This window comes from Alligator mississippiensis, chromosome 4 (assembly GCF_030867095.1).
Source record: "Alligator mississippiensis isolate rAllMis1 chromosome 4, rAllMis1, whole genome shotgun sequence".
Classification (NCBI taxonomy): domain Eukaryota; kingdom Metazoa; phylum Chordata; order Crocodylia; family Alligatoridae; genus Alligator; species Alligator mississippiensis.
Window position 1 is genome coordinate 78667471 of NC_081827.1, and position 20998 is coordinate 78688468.

A 20998-nucleotide genomic window follows, 5' to 3' on the forward strand; every position below is an offset into this window, starting at 1 on the left:
ATCTAGAGATAGTTGGCATGAAACTCTTGAGCACAAGGGTGTATCTGAAATCCCAGTTCTGTCAGGAATGTAGGTACCTGATACAGTGTGACCGGAAAGCACCTCCATCAACTTGGGACTCGGAAACCAGAATTCTCTTGACAATGGGCACCTACAACTATATTTTCAAAGAACTGAGCTGTTTTGTTTTGAAATATTGAGGTGACAGTCCTCACCTTTTGTAAAGTCATCTGAGGGGATTCAAATCCCTATTCCCTAGCTCCCAGGAAAGTTCCCTAGAGAAAGAGTGGAAGAGTGGACTGACGTTCTTTAGCTTTCATGCTGAGGCTGGCCACTCTGGCGAAGAATTCAGGATTTGTGCCAGAGAGAGATGGCACAAGACTCTGTAGCCAAGTCATTAGAGAACTTAGAAGTGCAGAATTCTAGCTTTTGTCCCCTGCTATCAGATCTCTCTCTCTCTCTCTCTTGTGTGTAAAATAGTTTTGGGATAAAATGCATAAACAGCCTTTAGAATAGAGACTAGAATCCAGGGTCATGTCCAGATTTGCGTGGATGTTTTGTTCCCCGAGGACAACTAGCAGCAATGCACCTTGTGTCACTACTAGTTGTCCCTGGGGAATGTCTGTGCCACGCGTGCTCTGGTGCATGGCAAGTTACCCTGGGTAGAGTAGAGGAGGCTGGGGCTAGCACTGTTCTGGCCCCATTAGCCTTACCTGGGGTCCTGGGGGCCTCCCCGGGCTGCAGCAGCAGCAGTCCTACCACTTGGAGCTGGACCAGCAGTCACAGTGTGGCTCAGGCCAGCCATGCTCCAGTTTTGAGTGGCACATGCTGCCCCCATGTATGCTGCTCTCTTTTTTTTTTGCACACGTTTTTTTTGACCCCTGGATATCAGTGTGGAGAACAGCTGAATGCGTGATATTTGGTGCCACAGATGTGTCTATGGAGCCACATGGCACATGCCACATGACAGCACCTGTCTGGATGTGGCCCAGGAGTCCTTCCACCCAGGTGAGTGCCCTTACTCTTGCCATACCACCCTCTTCCCCACTGAAATTGTGTCACTGTGCAGAAAAAGGTTAGTATGAACAGATGCATGGGACAGACCCTGACCTTGTGGAAATGCGAGTTGTTGGTTTGAATCCCCTCAAGCCCCTTGAATGCAGTGAAAGAAAGTTTGGTGAGTGTCCGTACTGCGAGAGCTCCAACATATTGGTATGAAATATCATTTCCTACAGCATTCAAGTACTTTGGACCTGGAATATGGCAAAGTAGGCTCTCCAGCCTAACACAGAGGCAGCTGTCATAGCAGCAGGTGAGTAGAAAAGGCTTTGCACATGGTGCCTGGGCAATTCTACCAAATGAGAAAGGGGAAGACCTGGGGGAAATCATTGCTCCCATTTGTAGGCTGTTTCCCCAGCTCATTTGCGGGCTGGACTCCTTGTATTTGAAGTGAAGTCTGGCATGCAATGTCACAAGAAAGCAGGAATTAATTTTGCCAGGAAGCCAGAGGTTTTTATTGACACTATGGTAGGTGTCAACCAACAAGATTAGCTCTTGAAGGGACTGGAAATGACTCTGCAGAAGGTAGATTTACCATTGTGGAGTCCAAGGTGACGACTCCTGTGAATTCAAGCCCTTGCACAGGGATCATACTTGGCCTTTGTCTATTTACTAACAATCCCAAAGTGTAAGAGAGCCTCAGCATTTTGACACTTGTTTCGAGAAAGTCCTTCTTACCAACCAGTCAGCTAAATGTCTCAGATGTGGGGTAACCACCAGGAGAACCTTGGTGAAGTCTTTAGGGAATCATCAAGAGGTCAAATGAGAGGACTGCAAACCCATAATGCTCCTGTTTTGACACACCACACATTAGATATGTTTTTTTCTGTGAGGGTTTGATGACAATGTGGAGATAAATTTAGAGATGAAAACTAGTTTGCCTCCTGCAGGGATAGTATAATAGCTACCTACATAACTACTTTGAATTTGATCATGAAAACTGAGCTCCCTTAAGACCAAGATAGAATGCCATCCCCTTATGAACCAACAAGTAATTACTGTAAAACCCCCATCTCTAAGACTTTTTTTTTTCCTGAAGACTCTTCCTCTCTACAAGAGCAAGCATCAGGCACCTGTTGGAGAATTCTGTAAAAAGGGTCCCAGAAAAGGAACTGAAAAGGGGAGAAGGGATGTGAAGTGATGGCAAACTGAATAGTATGGTACATCATGTGTTGTATTCAAACCTACTGGTATTACTGTAATGTGAGCCTGTCCATATTGCTAATGAGCTGGGCAGTTTTTGAAGGGAGGGCAAGGGGAGCAAGCTACTGAATGGGAGTGCAGGTATCTCTCACTATCTTGACTGCTGCCTAATGTGTGCTCTCAAGCAGAGAGTGAAGTGAAGGAATGCTTCTGGTTATGTAACCATTAATATAATTTGGGTGATTATTGATAGGAAGACTATGGAGTATGACTGTGGGTGGAAGATGGCTGATACTGTAGCTTCCCTGTAGGATCCAGGGACTAGTCTTCCAGGGCGCACAGAGCAGCTCTGGAGTCTTTAAAATTGTATAGCACTTCACTGGTTTTAACACTAATCTAATCTGACAAGGAGAATTAGGTAAAATTCAGTGTTCTAAATTGGTGGAGGTTAGCAAAACGGTACACTTTTTATCATGATCAGGTCCAAATGTTTCAGTTCCTTTCATAGTCAAGCAAAATGGCCCAGTCTTCTCATTGACAGCATAATCATCCAAGGAGAAGGATGGGAGACAAACATAAAATATGCAGGAGCTTGATATTTTTTGTCTCCCCTTCTAGCAGTTGGTGCCAAATGTGAAGAATTTGGGCAACATGCTGCATCAGGTCAAATAAACATAGGGTTGAAAAGGATCCTGAGTGTCATCTGGTCCCCAAATTTGTGATTCACTATTCCTATAACATGTCAGGTAGATATCTATCTAGTGTCTTCTTACAAACTAATGAAGAAGATTCCAAAATGACTCTAGGCAATTAGGTCCATTGTCCTACTAATCTACTTAGGAAATTCTTCCTGAGATCTTGTTTAAATTTGTTTTCCTTTCGTTTAACACCATTTCCACCTGTCCTGCCCTCTTTAGGCAAGGGAGAACAGTATTTCTTCTTTACAGGAGCATTTCAAATATTTGAAAACTGCTGTCATATTTCCCCTTAATCTACATCTCTTTAAACTCAACAAATCTAGTTCCTTCAACTTTTCCCCATGCAACTTCTTTTCCAGACCATTTATCGCCTCTATTGCTCATGTCTGCTCCAGTTTCTCTGCATTGTTATTTCAACATGGTACCCAGAGTTGGACACAACAATCCCGCTGAGGCCTAAGCAATACCTTTTTGTCTTATATCTAATGAGTTTGTTAAGCAACCAAAAACTGCATTTTATTTGCAACAGCAAATTAATGAGTGGCCCTGAAATCATCTGTTTGTTGGAAGAGTGAAAGAACAATGGTGCCCTCCAGGAAGGAAAAATGAAGAAGGGAATATGCTCCTACAGCATAGCCAGCCTTTAACTAGGATTTGGAAAATCCTCCACATCTAGGAAATGAATAGCATCTGACCTGCAACAGTTTGGGATGTTGAAAATAATGTGCACTAAATGGAATGGCTAAATGTATCCCCAAGGACAGGGCAAAGGTGTAAAACACAATACCAGTAAGACCATGTTGTAAGGTGAAGTTAGGAAGCCTAAGGCTACTGGGCCAGAAACAAGGAAACCACTTTGGAAAACCAGGACTGCCCTTCCGACAACACTGTGGCTTTTCAGCCATTGCCGTGGACAAATATATATGTAGCATCATGCTCAGCATGAGGACTCTGACAAGCCAACACCTATAACCAGTGTCATTGTGACTGGCTCTAGAACTGATATCAAGGCTGTGGACACAACTAGATATGGTGATGGTGGGAGTGGAGGGATCACAGGAGGAGCTTTATCAGGATTGACCAGGGTTGAGAATATCCATTCCAAGAGTAGCATGGAATACATGATGGATGCCTGGGGAGATGCTGCTGGGGAGTGAGGCAGAGTTTTTGTACAACCAGATGAAGCTAGGACTGGAGATTTTTACACCGGAGTGGAAACTGGCACCACAGGGTTGCTCCAGGGAGATCTGGAAAAACATCTCAGCCACTTGTCCTTGGTCTTTTTGTCAGTCAGCTGAGAATACCTGCTGGGAGCTGGAAAATTGTGCTGGAGCACTGGTGCCAATGCATCTACGAGCTTCAGTATTTTTTGTACAGGACTGTTGTCTTTGATGAGCAAGGCACTGGTACAGCAGGTGTCCTTGAGGACTCATCTAGGTTTTTAATGAGCTACTTATACAATGGGCCGTCAGCCAAAAATAATTGTTTAATGACAATTGTTTTGCTAATATAACATTTAATAAAATTATACTGTTCCACTGTTTTGTTTTTATGCCAGTGTTAGTTTGTGAAACATGAAAGGTCCTTTGCAAAAAACTAATCAGTGCTAAAAAGGAGGCACTGACCTCTCTGCACACAAGTGCTGTCCTGTAACAAATGTATTATAATTATCATCAAGAATAGTAAGAAGGACTTTCTCCAAACAAGTGTCAAATAATCTATAGGGGTGTAGGTTGTAGCCATGTTGGTCTAAGGACATGGCAGACAAGGTTCCTTGGGTGAATCTGTTATCTTTTACTAGACCAACTTAAATAGTTGGAAAACAATTATTAAGCAAGCTTTTGGGTTCAAGGAAGTTTCAGCAGTTGGTGTGTGCTCTTCCTGGATGGAATGAAAAGTAAAGAAGCCAGAGGCTGGTCTGGTATGCATGCAAGACAGGTAGTCAGTGAAGATATAGATTGAGGAGTCAGTGGGTGAGAGTCCTGATCCTTAAAGGAAACTTACAAAACAGTTCCCAGAGACAAGCCTATGAACTCCACTTCATCAACCTTCTGGATACTAAAAATCATGGACTAAATATAGACATTGGATTTATGACACATTATAACCTGCCTGACATTGACTCCCCAGGTATCTCTCCACTATTCATCCCCCTTCTCTCTTTCCTCCCCCCGCCCAGCCTCTCTCTCACCCATTGACTCCTCAATCTACATTTTCACTGACTACCTGTCTTGTATGCATACCAGCCCAGCTGCTGGCTTCTTTACTTTTCAGTCCATCCAGGAAGAGCACACACCAACTACTGAAACTTCCTTAGCCTGACAAAGGGTTTTTGAACCTGAAAGTTTGCTTAATAATTGTTTTCCAACTATTTAAGTTGGTCTAATAAAAAATATCAGATTCACCCAAAGAACCTTGTCTGCAAATAATCTATAGTGAAGTCATATCTTTTTGTCTTTATGGACCCTAGGAATGAGTTAGATAATATGATGAAACCACATAATGCTTGACAATGTAGAAATGAGCCTGTGGAATTTGATCAGAATATGGCAGGCTCAGAATGGATTTGTAGTTTTGAACTGCTGTCACATTCACAAGTATTTAATGTTTTCCTTCATTTTCCTAATTGTTGAGAAAGGTGCTCCAGCTTGTCTGCAGAAGGGACTTGGAGACTCCTTTTAGAGGAGAGTACACAGCCATTTTTATGGGGTTTCTCTTGTTTGTTCTTCTTTTCATCCAGAACAGAAAAGAGGGATTTTATTTGTTTGTTACAGATTTATGCCTAGGAATCTGTAATTGCAATTTTAGTTTATGGGGAGAGGGCTTTCTCATTCCCCTTCACAAACATTCTCTCTTTTCCTTTCTTTACTGCATGTCTTGCTTTTCTGCTGGTTCATGCAGATCATATATAAAACCTGCAAACAAAACTGTAAGTACTGTGCTATAGAATTGTGTGCTCAAAAGATACTACAACCAGTGACAGTGTTGGTTTGCATTGTTTTACTTAGTGACATTTTTGTTCACTAAAATAATCAAAACCAGGGTCAGGGAACGTTGATATCAAAGTTCGTTATGCCTGAGGAATTTAACATAAGAAAGCTATGTCTTTATACGATCACCTTGTACTCTTTACAGTTGATCAAATGCAACATAGCCTACAAATAAGCAAGTTCAGTGCTCCCTCATGTGGCATACTTTTAACATTAATTTCATTTTGATATCTCAGGCTCCCTCCTAGTGAGAAAATCTGCTTATATCTAGGCTTGAGTGGTGCCGGTCATCCCAAACTACTTTTATGATACTACATAACCATCTTTATAGACATCATAAACACAAACAGCACTGAATTTTTTTTTATTTGACAACGGGGGGAGAAAAATCTGTCACCATCTGATTGACTGAAATTTGTGAAATGAAACTGACAATAAAACAAATGTCTATGTACGTGCAAACATTGCAGATCAAACTGCTAAAAGAAATAACTAAAAGACAGGTCTTGAGCTAGGATCAAGCAGCAGAAAATTAGTAAATAGGTAAATGACTAATAAGTAGGTCTTACTTTGAAACTTCCCATATAAACAAAGAATAAACAACAATAACACCACCAAATAAAGCCACAGCAGGTAATAATTGCTCTTCCAAACTTCTATACACTATATTTTATCATTCTGTCTTTCAGTTATTTCCTCTGATAAAACTGACTTCTGTGAAGTCTCAGCAAGGCCATCTTGGCTAAAAGCATAACGATAGACAGGAGTCTGTCTAATGCCCTGTTACAATGAAGAAATGGTGGGTTTTGGCTTATTATTTTTATACAATTGGAGGCTTGAGCATCAGATTCTCTACAGCAATTAGATATCGCTGTCCAGCGCTGGCTGACATGTGAAGATCTTGGAACATAAAGGTGGCTTTTAGTAAAGTGAGGTTCTTCTTGGTCCACAGGTAACATAGGAGAATGTTTTGTTTTTTTAAACAAATTATTTTTCGATAATTGCTTTTGACCCTTGTAAACAGTTTTGTTTTTGTTTTTAAAAGGAGAGCCATCACAGTGCTTCTCTATAGGTATCTGACATTTCTGTTTGCCTTTGTAAGTCCATTTGGCTCCAGTTCCTGGTTAAATCATTCTATTATACATCAGAGGCAGGTGTTCAGCTTTAAATATTGACAGATTTTTAAGTAGGAACATGTTGAAGCTTCTAACTCTGCTAAACATATTCATTTGACTGTTACAATCAAAAAACTGTAAAAATGGTGGAATGGAAAGATACAAACAGTATTATTGACATTGTATCGTCAAGTGTTTGCACTGAGACCCCATGTACCATAGATTTTATTTAAAAAAATCATATTTATATCCATTTACATAAGACTTACACGTTTTAAAAGAAATACATACACAGTAAATACGTAAATGTCTAGTATATTACAGTAGAACAGGTAGAACAATGTAAAAATGAGTGGCTCCATTTGATAAAAGCATTGGCTGCGCACTACTGCCTAATTTATGACGACAGAGATGCTTGGGGGGGGGTCTTGTTTGTTTTTAAAATTATTAAGGTATTTCATTACTCTTCTTGAAACTAACCAATAACTTAATACATGAAAAGAACATCACATTTGTTCGCTTGAGAAACCTTTATGTGTTCTCTTCCCTATTACCCTGTTCTTCAAGAGAGTTTTTACTGCTCTTTCCTAAGTTAGTGGTAGTGCACTTCAGGTAAAGTAGAAGAAAGAGATGATATCTAAAGAAAAAAAATAAACAAGTATTAATTAGCAAAAATATTTTAAAATTCCTTTTTTGCCCAGATTTATTTTATGATGACACTACTAGGAATATAAAGTGTCATAGCATTTTTCATTTTTCAGCATAAACTTGAATATTAGAGAGGGAAATGTGCATTTATTGTTTCATTGCTTTCTGGGGAAGAGAATGGAATAATTATAAAGCTTCGCAGTGTTTAATCTAACATATGCTCAGCAGTTCTTAAACACTGGGCGCATCTTCATGTGCATTAACATGCTTTAGTTAATGCGCATTAAAGCTCACGTAGACACATCCACTGAGATTTAAGTAAGCACTACATAAATAAATTAGAGCTTTGGTGCACTGTAGTTTGGAAATCTGTTTCAAGTCTTCAAAATATAATAATATTGTACTAATATATACTCATGTTCATGTGCTTTGTCTTGCCAGTAAAATCAGTTAAGGCCAGACAGCATAATAGCTCTGCCCACTTCTACCAAGATGCAAAAACTATTCCCATAAATACAACCTAATTCACTGTTGCCCTGTAGCTCTTTTCATTCACTGCCTTTTTTAAGGATTTTCAAATATCCTTAGCCTGATGTTAAAGTTGTACCTTATAGGTGCCCCTGCCTGGGCAGAGGGAGATATGTAAGGCCAGGAGGCAACAAAAACATCAGAGGATATATGGATCCCTGAAAGGGATCAAGCCCTGGGTTCAAACCTGGACCTTTGTTCCCAACTGGGTAGAAATTACTGTGCTGCTCTTCAGCCATTTTATCCAATGACGATTAAATGCAACAAGCTTCAGAAGGAGCAGTAAAGAGTATCCTGAACCCATGACATGTTATTTAAAACACTGTCCTGAAAACTCAGGAGAGGTGCACGGTCATAGAGTCATAGAGAAGTAGGGCTGAAAGGGACCTCCACAGGTCATTTAGTCCACCCCCCCCCCCGCCTGAGTCAGGATCATTCCTATCTAAACCATCCTATACAGTCCTTAATCTAAACTGTTCATAAGGTTACTTCCCTGCATAAAGAGGACCAAGAATTCAGGTCTCCTGCTTCTTGAGCAAGTGCCCTTAATAATGACAGGGTTTAGCCACTGGAGCTAAAAGAGTGGAAATTCCCTCCTGGCTTTTTTTGACCTACACTCAGGTATGGATATATCAGGTATGGATATATATGGTGTATGTATGGTATGAATATATATAGTGCATATTTGACTCGGCATGTTCAGTGTGCTTATACACCCCATAGGGCAGAGGCACAGACAAAAAAACCAACCAGCCACACGTGCAGCTATATAACTGCCATTTAAGTGCATAAAGAGAAACTGGATTCTGTATATTTCCATAAAGTCCTGTGGCACAATCCTTTTGTACCTTTCTATACATCTCTATGAAACAGAACTGATGTAGTGATATTATAATGTCCCTTGCTCACAACTATGTATGCTTATTGTGAACACATCTGTTCCAAAGACATTAAACTTAATGCTTAATTGCACTTCCCTAGCATTTCACAGCTAGTGTGACAGCATCCCAAATGTAATCATGAGATGGACAACATATCACCATAATATCAGAAGGCTCTACGAATTCCATATGTGCTGCCACTGGCCTATTTGCAATAGTAAATGGAGAAGCAAGATCCGCAATATTGAAAACTTTAAACAAACTGTTCATCCTTGAGACACTGAACTCTTCAGTCATTTAGCCAACTCACAAAATCCCACAAGTTATTTTTATGACTTTCTAAGACACCCATTATCGTGGTGGTCAGTCAACAAATTATAAAGTTACCCTGAAATTTAAGCGCAAAAATATGTTTGGTTGACTCCAATAGCTTGAAAGAAACAGTCTATAACAGAGTAAGGTGGCAGCAAATTTTCAATGGTTCCATAAACAGTTTTGAGCTAAGACTCTTCAGCACTGACACATCAGTGAATTAGGCTGTATTTACAGTGAATAGCGTTCATCTGAGCACCAAAAGCAGCAAAAGGCATGACTACAACAGCCTGCAATGGTCATGGACAATCTCACTTACTCGTCCTATGTAGTATTGTGCATGTGGCTTTTCTGTTGTTCTGACCTTCTGCCCCAGTCATATATGTTCATTACTAGTTTTTGCTGACCTCTTCTATATCAACACCAACACATGAATCCATCGATGTACTCGTACCTAACTGATCCGTTGGAACAAGTCTTAATAAAAACAGTCTAGGCACCAAAGTAACAAAGTAATTTTGCAACATCTTAATCTGGTCTGGGTCAAGTGATCCTTTATCTTCTATAATGGGCACATCTACATATGAAATTAAGGTGAATGAACAGACTCCAGCACATATCACATTGGAGTTTATTGCTCCCGAGTGCCATGTCTTCATGTGTGCTCAAGACCACAGCACACTGAGCCAGGTTGGAGGAGCCCTGGCTGCAAGGGAGTCCGGGGGTCAGCCTGCCAGCCCAGGGCTGCTCTGACCTGGCTTAATATACTGCGTAGGGGCTGGTGGGGGCACAAGGGTGCTCTAGTGTGGGGCAGGCAGCCCTGCACTGAAGTACCTTCATGCCCCAGCCAGTCCCATCAGTGTCTACACATGTGTTGCTGCACACTAAAGAACACCACTGCAGGACAGTACTTGTATTGACAAGTAGTAACCTCTGGTGGAGTTTAATTAGTTTCCTGTGGCCTAACAGGGCTGCACATGTAGACACTGAGACTTCAGTGTGGAGATAAGTAGGCAGCTTCACAGTAAATGTCTCAAGTAGATATGTCTGCTATGTTATAACTTGGAAGAATCTAGGACCAGATTCCATTCTATTTTGTTTATTATGTATGTAAATAGACTGAGGCCCCTACATGTGATCCTATTCCACCCTGCTCAAGTCCCCCCAAAAAAACTTAGTAAAAAAGGTGGGTGGGTCTTCCTCCTCTTTGCTGCTTTTTTTTTTAGTGCATTCTTTGGAAGTTGAGTGCACCCTATTCTAGTATTTTCATTTGCCTCAAATACTGCTGAAACACTCACTCCTTTCTGTAGTCTTCCAATCACTGGCATGTCAGCTTAGATGTGAGCAGCCTCAAGAAAACAGATGTCAGTGAGAGATCCTTTGCTTTTCAGGGAATTCGTTAGCTATGCAAGACAGACGTTCTACTGAAGGTAGGTCTGTGCGAAGCAGCAAGTATTCGCTTCAGATTCGGATTCAGATTCGGCCAATTCAGGGCACGGTGATTTGATTTGGAGATTCAAATCACTGTCCCGATTCGATTCAGCCAAATCAGATCTGAAAGGTTTGGTGCTGCTTTGGAGATTCAGCCATAAACTAAACAGCTGATAAGTCTGTTGTGGTGGGCAGAGGGGGAGGGATGGATTGGGGCTGGGACAAGCTGCCCAGTTGGGGCAGGCGGGCACGTGACTTGGGGAGGGGGCTGGAGGGGTACGGGATGTGGGCGTGGCAGCACTGGGAGCAAGGGCTCTGCTCTACTGCCACTTGCCCAGCCGATGCACAGGGTGGGGTGGAGGGCGTAATGAAGGTACAGCTGGCTCTGGGCAGAAGGAGGCAAGCAGCAGCAGGGCATGACCCCTTCCCAGCACTGCCACACCCACATTCCATGTACCACCACACAGGCTGGCAAGCATGGTCCCCCACCCCCCGGCAGGGCAGAGTCCCCAGTCCCAGCACTAATGCGGGTGCGCCAGCACTGGGAGGGGCAATTAGGCCTGGCTGCCACTTGCTCCCTTCCACTCGGAGCGAGCCATGCCTGCATTGTCCCCCCACCCTGTGCTAGCTGGACAAGTGGCAGCAGGGCAGAGCCCCCACACCAAGCATTGCTGTGCCCAAATCAATGCTGGGAGCGGGGACTATGTGCTGTCGCTGCTTGCCAGCTGGTGTGGAGGGGTGCAGGAAGGCAGGCAGGAACAGAGGTCTGCGTCCAGTCCCCCTTGCCTTGGGGTCCAGGTCTGGGCCCGGCTCCCTCCTCCCCCTGCCAGTTCAGGTCCGGACTCGTCCCCCCCCCGGTTTGGATCCTGCTGGTTCAAGTCCAGGCCCATTTCACCCGGCTTTGGGTCTGGGCCTGTTCCTCTGCTCTCCCCTGCTAGTTTGCTTTTGGGCCTGTTCCCCCCCTCCCTGTCAGTTCGGGTTCAGGTTTGGGTCCAGGCCTGTTCTCCCTCTCCCCCTGTCAGTTTGGGTTCAGGTTTGGGCCCATTTCCCCCCCGTTTTTGCTCCAGACCCGTTCCCTGTCCCCCAGAATTGGGCCCATTCTCTGCCCTTTGGCTCTGGAACCATTGCCCCTCTCCCCTGCACTATGCCTCTGAAGGAGCTGCTGGGCTCTGACTGTCCCATGACCTGGACTGGCCAGGGCTCCAGTCACTGTGAATGGGGCCCCAGCTGAGCTGGGTCATGGAGCAATCAGAGCCCCACAGCTCATAGATTCATAGATGTTAGGGTCGAAAGGGACCTCAATAGATCATCGAGTCCGACCCCCTGCATAAGCAGGAAAGAGTGCTGGGTCTAGATGACACCAGCTAGATACTCATCTAACCTCCTCTTGAAGACCCCCAGTGTAGGGGAGAGCACCACCTCCCTTGGGAGCCCATTCCAGACCTTGGCCACTCGAACTGTGAAGAAGTTCTTCCTATGTCCAATCTAAATCTGCTCTCTGCTAGCTTGTGGCCATTATTTCTTGTAACCCCCGGGGGCGCCTTGGTGAATAAATACTCACCAATTCCCTTCTGTGCCCCCGTGATGAACTTATAGTCACTGGGCCATCATCCAGGGGCATGGCCCATGGCCCCCACAGTCTGTGCATGGAGCAAGGGTGGGCTGTAGCTGTGGGCTACGCTCAGCTTCTGTTTTGTGCCTCGCTGCCCCTGCATTGACAGTGGCACAGCATGGTGCCATGTGCTTTGCTGCCTGGCACGCCCAGTGGTGGGACTCACATGGTGCTGTACTGCACCAAAGTCAAAGCAGCAGCAGCAAGTCAGAGAGCAGAGGCTGAATGCAGCCCATAGCTGCAGCCCACCCTTGCCCCGTGCACAGACCAGGAGGCCAAGCCCCTGCCTTGGCTCCCTGGCACCACACCCCTGGAGGAGCCACCAGGCTCCAGTTGCTCCATGACCCGGCCCTGGCTGGGCCTGGTCGTAGGCCAGTCAGAGCCCAGTGGCTCGCCCAGGGGTGCAGCGCAGGGGAGCCAAAGGTGGGGCACATGCCCCGCTCCCCCAGCTCCTTCCACGTCTGGCCCCATATGCTCCCCCATCTCCCACTGCTCCACCCCATGCTGCCTCCCAGGAAGGGGGTGGGAAGCTTGCACGCAGCAGCTGCAGCTGTCACCCTGTGCCCTGTGCTGCCCCCGCTCGGTGTCTGGCCATGTGCAACCACCACCCCACCTTCCCTGCCCACTCCCTTCCCTGGGAGGAGGCAGTCAGGGGCGGGGCCAGGGAGTGGGGCAGGCAGTCGGGGGCCTGGCATGGTAGGACAGGGTGGGGCTCGCTGCCGCAGGGCCACACCACATGGCTGCTCCCCTCCTCTCCTTCCCTGCTGCTTCCCGCTCCCTGCCAGATGTGGTCTGGTGGTGCACCGCACCTTCTGACAACGGGCGGCAGGGAGTGGAAGGTGACAGCTAGGGGAGCAGGTGCACTATGGTGTGCCACACCATGTGGCAGCACCCCGTGGTAGTGCGCCATGAGGCCACAGCCCACGGCAGGGAGCGCCCCGCAGGTATGGAGTGTGCTGTGCCCCGCAGCAGGCAGAACTCCACGTAGCCATGCCCTGCGGCAGGGAGCACAACATGCTGCATCCCTGACTGCCTGGCCTGCTCCCTGGCTCCTGACCGCCACCACCTCCGCCTCCTCCTGTCTGTCTGTAACACTCTGGGCCAGCCAATCGCCGCCCGCCCTGTGGACAGCACATGTGCAGTTGGCCCAGAGGGTTACAGACAGACAGACTAAGGCTTTTATTATATTAGAATGCACAAGTTTAACACTGTTAGGGGTGCAAATACTTACATATGATTCACAAAATTAAGCCAGAGATTTCAAATAGGAGTCGATAGTATCAAAAACCTGGGGTGGTCTTTCTGAATTCTTTGCAACAGAAAAATTGCTCCATTACTTTCCCATAGTCAAAAAATGTGTGAAAGGTAACAATTGGCATTTTCTGAGGGGTGTCTTGAGTGTAACGAGGGGTGCCTTAAGTGTCAAAATGTTGAGAATGACTACTACTTGCTTAAACAATCCTCTCTGTCATACTCATTTCATGAAAAACAGAAAACTTCAATAAAAGAAACTGAGATTGCCCCATGCAAAATACATATAAGCCCCTGTGAAGGGTGAACTTTAGCATTTCTTTCTCCTGCTAACCACCATAGGCAACTCTGCTTCACACACTGTTTTTTGTTGATCACTTCCTTAGGCACCCAAATCTCTCCATGCATTGCTAAGGCAGCCTGGATATCGATCTCATGACCAGAGACTTCACTAGGCAGCAAGAACAGCAATGCTGAGCAGTGCGACACCAAAGTCCTTTTGTGGATCTAGTGCTGTATTGCCTGGCATTACAACTGAAGGGTTACAAAAACAGCCATTGTATTTTTTTAAAACCTGTTGTAAATTAGTTTTTCATTAAAATGCATTATATACAACACACAGGCATGTTATGTAAGGGATAGCTATAAACCCAAACTCATGCTACCAAAACCTTCAACTGACTACTATGTATTTTTATTCTATTGCTGTCTACAGACAGGTAAAATCAGCTACATGCTATGGTAATGAGGACTTTATAAATGTCTAAGATAGTCTGCTGAAGGTTAAGTAAATGAAAGGGAAAACAATGTTATTTAAGTAAGATTAGCATGAAATGGTAGCATATTGATGGAAGTGCTTGTTATCTTCATATTTTGCAAGACTGAGGCTTTGGTAGAAAATTGAACATTTCCATAGAGCTACGCTTTACTCCATCTGACATTTATGCAGCTTGTACAGCTGTTGGGAAGGTAAATGATGCGATTATTTAAGCAACAAGAACTAGTGTATCAAACTGATCCATGATTGCATCTGGTTCAATATCCTGACCAATACCATGTGGATTGAGGAGGACATAAGAATACCAATAATGGATACCTTTGGACAACTTCACCCACAGGTTAAGTTTTGTCCTAGTTTAGTTTAAGCTAACTACCACTTCATAGATATCCTAAATTGGGTTTATATTTCTTATTCAAAACAAAAATCTAATATAACTGTTCATTCTTATTAGTGTCATCTGTCAAGCTGTCTATCCCTGTGACACCAGAAACTTGTCAGGGAAAGGAACCATAGTGGCCTATACTGTGTGCCTTTTTTTCCTAATAAGCTAACTTTAGCTGCCAAGCATAGGTCCTTTAATACACTGCAATAACCAATGATTCATGCCCAGTTCTCACAGAGGATGAATCTAGATGTCTCATTAAATATACTTTCCTTGATTATTTATCAAAACCTGTCTAGCTTGAATTCCTGGAGAGGGGATGATCACAGTTTATCAGAAGGGGTCTCATGGAAGAGAGGGAGAAGCTGCTGGTTTGGACGGGAGGAGGAATAAAAACCTGACATCTCTCAGACTAAACCTGAGAGCACTCCCACTCACCTAAGATAGTTTGTTTTGATAAAATAGACTTGCTGGGGGAACTGAGTTAGGTCATCTATTCCGTGTTGGCTCTTGCTTGAGTAATGCCACTGAATATAGTGTACATTTATACAGCTTCCATGATGGCCTTTTATGAATACTCACAACAATTCAGTGCTGGCTTCTTTGCTAGCCTTGTCAACATGAGTATGTGCGAACTGTCGAGCTGTCTAACCTCTGCAATCGTGATGAAGCAACTGCAAATTGCAAAGACAAACATCTCTTTAGAATCACGAAGGCAATAATTTAATTAATGTTTACCCACTGGCAGGAAGGCTATTAAATTGCTATGTAGCTCCTTCTAGCCAACTTTATGGGTTTGATCTGATCCCTAAACTCATTGAGGGTTGCTACATGCTTGATGCACTGTTTAAATGTGGCTACCTCTAGTAAGACAACAATTTTTAAAAACTTACTGAGGCCTTTATTTTGTTCCAGACCCTAATGCACATCTGTGAGGCTGTGTAAATAATCATGATGTTCCAATCTCTGGACAGCAGGAAGTATGGTTCTGGGAAAGGAATCATGTTTTAACAGAAAACAGACAACTACCTGGGAGTCAGGCAGACCTGAGGTCAATTCCCAGTTCAATTCCCTGCCTCATAAAAGTGTATGGAGGGTAAGATCCATTAATGACTGTGAGGTGTTCAGTTACTATGATGATATGGACCGTGGAAGCACCTAGATAGATAGTACTTTTATGCATAAGTACAAATGACTTTTGAAATTAATCCTTCCTACCCTGCAACTTTTTATCACTGACAAAAAAGTGCAGCATTAAAAGCATGTTCATGAGCAATGGAGCCAATGGAATAGTGATGCAATTAGTAATTTACATCATTTTGCTACTATAAAGTGAGACTTTTAAAAAGATAAGGCTCTTACATGGACTCTGGATGGATGTTTTTTATACCAAGTTTTTAAAACTGCTACAACAGAGTAATAACTAGGACTAACAAACTAGTCATTTCTAACACTCTTTAAAGTGAGAAAATTAGTAACATAATTATGCAGAACACAAATTCCACAAAGAATTACATGTTCTTTGGTGGTGAAATGAATGTTTAGCATGTCTTTTTATTTGTAAAAGGGCTATAAGCAAAGTTAAGACTGGTCCTGGGTAATATTGTTATTAACTGAAATAATCTTTGCTGCCTCTTTACATTACCTACCAATATGGTCTTGATTAGCTTCAGTTATTCCATGGTTAAGCCTGGGTATCAAATTAGACAATAAATATAAAGATCTCATCAAGACTAAGTGCAGAAAGACCTCATACCATCAGTTGCCATTTTTCGTGACTGCCCTGATGTTGTAGTTAATCTGAATCCAGCTGGCAGTGTTTCTGAAGAGCCAGGCATCATGCTGATTCCATGTACCTCACGTGGAGGAAACTGTCTTCGCCAGGAAGAGCCACGCCTGAAGTTCTTGTCATCACTCTGTCAGTACAAAGGATTGTATTTAATAAAACTAAATGAAATTAATTATTATTTGCTGGGACAGCTGCTTCTTTTCTACCTGTTAAGTTTATTTTTGAGCAAATACATTGGAACATATTTCATTTGATATATAGTAAGAAGAATACACTTTGGAAAAAGACTTGTAAAAGCAACTGCTTAAGAACCTAGAAATACTAGAGGGAAGGGTTTCATTTAAATCTTGATGCTCTGTGTCACTTTTATTTTAACATTTGAATCTGATTCAGAGATTTGGCCGCTGCTGAATCAGCTGAATCCCTGAATCAAACAGGGCCCATCGTCCGATGACTCTCCCAGCCCTGTCAAAGGCTGTCCCGCCTGACCCCAGCGTCCCAGGTTAAAAATAAAAAAAAAAAAGCCTTGCACTCATTGGCTCCTGCCAGGCAAGGGGGCAATCCCCACTGCCCCCAACTGCCCCGTGCTACATGGGGAGCTCTGAGCCCCCAACCCTTGCCCGCTCTCCTAGCCTCAGTGTCCCAGCTTTTTTTTTTTTTTTTTTTAAAAAGCCCTGCACTCACCGGCTGCTGTCAGGCAGGGGGGTGATCCCTGTTGCCCCCTACTGCCCTGCGCTACATGGGGGGGGGGGGGGGGGGCTCTCCCATGAGCTCCCAGAAGCCCCGTCAGTCACTGCAGCCGCTGGTGAGTGCAAAGCTTTTTTATTTTTAAAGAACTGAGAGCTGGGGCCAAGCGAGGCAGCCATGTGGCAGGCTGGGAGAGTGGGCGGGGGTCAGGGGTGCTCAGGGGAGCTGGGGAAGCAGGCAGGGGATGGGGCATTTGGTGTTTTAGTTCAAAAGTGCACCATGCCATTTTCTGTGCGCTGACATTAATTATGCCACTTATACAACTGAACGTGGCACAGTGCAGTTCGCATCAGCTCGCATGCAGTTGCATCAAGTCTGCTCCAAAGCAATGGATCTCTGGCACATCATGGGACAAAAGGCATGTGTATAAATGCCCCTTTATCCTGGGTGCGTATTCTACCTAGGATTATTTCTGTTCATTTATTCAATGACACTCTAGTGTTAAATGCACAAACAGACCCAGGAGCAGAGACCAAAACCTAACTTCCCCATCCAGCTGAGTACTTGAATCATTAAGTTACTATGGGCTCCTTGCTCTCCTTATAAATCTTGTATTCTTGTCTTCTCAATGGCCCAGCTTCAGTGGGAGGGACAAAGGGCATCCTTACTCAGGTTATTCTATAGCTTAGTGGTTAAGGCATTCCAGAAAATGCAGGAGGTGCTCCTTTATGCTGAGGAGGGCCTAGAACCTAGAGCTCTCATGTCCTTGATGAGTGTTCTAATCACTAATTTGCTATTCAAAAGAATACACCACTGTAACCATTTAAAATGATATATGGCTGCTTCATTTTGTACTGTCAATATCCGTTAAGAAATGGCTAATTGATTTGGCCTCCCTGGAGATTTAGGCTAGTTAGGAGGCCTGTCCCTCCTCCATTTAGGGTCACAATGGAGTGTAGGCAGAAGTTAGCTGCCTAGCTGTTAACACTGGGGTACTTCTATGCATGCACAAACACATATGTTTGGCATCTACGGATCTTCGCAGTCCAAAATGTAGCCAATAATTTGACTCTGGGGCCATTTGAGAGATTTTATAGCTACTGCAGTGGTGATAGTCTGGCTTGCATTTTGTGACCTTTGCCATTCTGGAACTGGTGGTAGGGGCCTGTGATGAAGAAGACAGTCCCAGATGTCCCCCTGCTTCCTTGACAAAAGTACCAGACCCATGGAGAGGGGAAGATCTAAGAGCAACCCTGTCCTCATCATTTTCCTGTTGGTTAGCTCTAGGCAGCCCCCTGTTCAGTGTAATTACATTCCATTTTGAGGCATGTACTTCTGCCTGTGTAAGGGAAGTCTAGTGGCTTCATACAGGATTTTGTATGCCACTCTGGGGGCCAGACACCTTGGTAGGTGATGCAACACCTGAGTTGCTTTTTGGATCTAGTCCTGAGACCTTTGTCTGTGTTTTAGTTCTCCATCTGTAAAACCACTTCTCTACTTCAGGGGTGTTGTGAAAAGAAACTGACATGTAATGGCATGTGAGATACTCTCTTACTGTAGTGCAAAAGGTCATAGGCAAAGCCTTTGAGGGAATTAGTCATTTCCTATTCAATGAAGGATTTGGACAGTATGAAATAAATTTATGAGATTCCCCCCCCCACCAAAAATAATAGTAAAAATAAATGGTGAATAGCTGCGTCCTTTTTAGAGTGTCACCTATTTGAAATTGGAGTCCATTGGGGAAAAAAATGGTATACAACAGTGGTTTTCAGCCTGTGGTATGCAGACCCCTGGGGGTCCACAGACTACGTCCACGAAAGATGACTATGATCAATAAAAAGTATGTGAATACCCATGCTTACTATTCAAAGGGATCTGCACTTCCATTTGAAATTTCCAAAAGGGTCTGCACCTGCATGAAAAAATTTTTAGGGGTCCACAAATGAAAAAAGGTTGAAAACCACTGGTATACAATCATACAATTATCATTAGGCTACATGTTTATCTTTAACTAACTATAACTATCATTAGTACAAGAAGCAAAATTAATTCTGGCATTTCCTAGTTTTTGATTTTTTTAACCATGAAAACATTCTAATGTTTTGTGTGCATGTGTATCCTTGTAAACATACAATTGCTATAAAACATCTTCAATTTACTTACTTCATCAAGACGCCTTTCAGTTCCTAGTGCTAACAGGTTGTTGTATTCTCTCTCAAGAATTTGTCGTGCCTATGGATACCAAATTAAATAAAGTTATTTAAAATGAGCAAATATACAATCTACACAAAAACTGCATATGTCATGAATTGACTTGCCTGTGTGTTTTGTGTTGGAATCTGTAATAACAAAGCTAAACTACTGTAATCAAAATTTTCATCCAGGGCAATAAGTGACCCATGTACGCCGCTTTCTAAGATATTATTGGCATATTCTCTTAGGCCGATAGCCTGTATCCAGCGTATGACTCGATCATTGCTCCATACCAACACATCTACAAACACACATAATATAGTATCAATTTAACATTAACTTACATGAGTATACAGATGCATGTATATACATATTAGCTGTCTTACGTTTCTTTTCATACCAGGGATATTAAGAATATTAAAAAAGGCTTGATGGCTATAAAACCAATTTAGAGTCCAGAAAGTTGATGACCTAGGATTACGTTCTCACTTACTATATAAAACAGAAGCCTCAGAAAGCAAAGTAGAGTCAGAAAAGGGCTTTGCAGTTTCCTGAAGGGGAATTCAGTCCCCTGAGGTTCAATGTTACAGGTCAATACCTCCAGTTTTCTAACAAGCCAGAGGCCAAAAAAAGCCTTCCCTCGTGTTGACATTTTTAGTAACCTGAAAAATCTCACTTTTGAAATTTATTTAATTAAGGATTACGTTAACTGAACTGTAAAGTAATACGCAAGTAAGAGAACTATGATGTCATTATGGCTGACTCAGTTCTAAAAATAAAATTCTTACACTACAAAAAAAGAAAGTTATGTGTATCCAGTAAGAGAATAGTAATGCTTTGTACCTATAGTCAAATAGGAATGTAACTAATTAGAAGAACTCTGGTGATATAGAGCCAACTTGATTTTTGCCTACATCACCCAAGCCAGAGCTCCTGGCACAAAAACATTCCAAGGTTTGGGAGTAGCTGAAACAGTGTAACAGACCAATATTACTGGAACAATTTTCTCATTGGGGGAGCATACCTAACCAGCACACATAAGAGCAGCCCAAGAGTGCTACAACAGCTGATGGGATCATATCTAGCATAGGATCAGCACCAGAACTGTATTCTGCATACATCTCTACTTACCCCCAGCAAATACTGGACATAACAGAGAATTTGCTCTTAAGTCCTCTGCTCATATGGAAGTCCTGTGCATGTGCTTAAATGCTTTACTGAACTGATACCCATTAGAAGTCAATAGTCTGAAGCCTCACAAAGAAAAATATCCTAATATTCATTTTCAGAAATTACCAGTGCTATTACCTTTGATTTCGTGCTGACTCAATTCTCTTCTCTTTTCCAGTTCTTTTCTGTCATAATTCAGCCTCTTTAAACACATGATTCCATACTGCAAGCTTGTTCTGTCATATGAGAGAAACATTTAACGGTAACATAGAGCATTCATACTTAAAAATAATTCTGCAGATTTGAATATTATATAGAAATCTTTGCT

At 43.2% G+C, this 20998-nt stretch overlaps 1 protein-coding gene across 5 annotated transcripts in view; it reads right to left on the reverse strand.

Moving 5' to 3' along the window:
* Window positions 1–6238: 6238 nt before the first annotated feature.
* The window catches only part of PPFIA2 (PTPRF interacting protein alpha 2), a 706597-nt gene continuing 691837 nt past the window's right edge, over window positions 6239–20998 (reverse strand). For all 5 annotated transcript variants that reach the window (XM_059726131.1, XM_059726132.1, XM_019494145.2 and 2 more), the window contains 6 exons: window positions 20809–20906; window positions 19626–19801; window positions 19471–19539; window positions 16588–16747; window positions 15414–15505; window positions 6239–7642 (listed from right to left, as the gene is read on the reverse strand). In XM_059726131.1, the coding sequence (XP_059582114.1) occupies window positions 15447–15505; window positions 16588–16747; window positions 19471–19539; window positions 19626–19801; window positions 20809–20906 (562 nt within the window). In that variant the 3' untranslated portion in view covers window positions 6239–7642; window positions 15414–15446. The remainder of the gene's footprint in view (window positions 7643–15413; window positions 15506–16587; window positions 16748–19470; window positions 19540–19625; window positions 19802–20808; window positions 20907–20998) is intronic.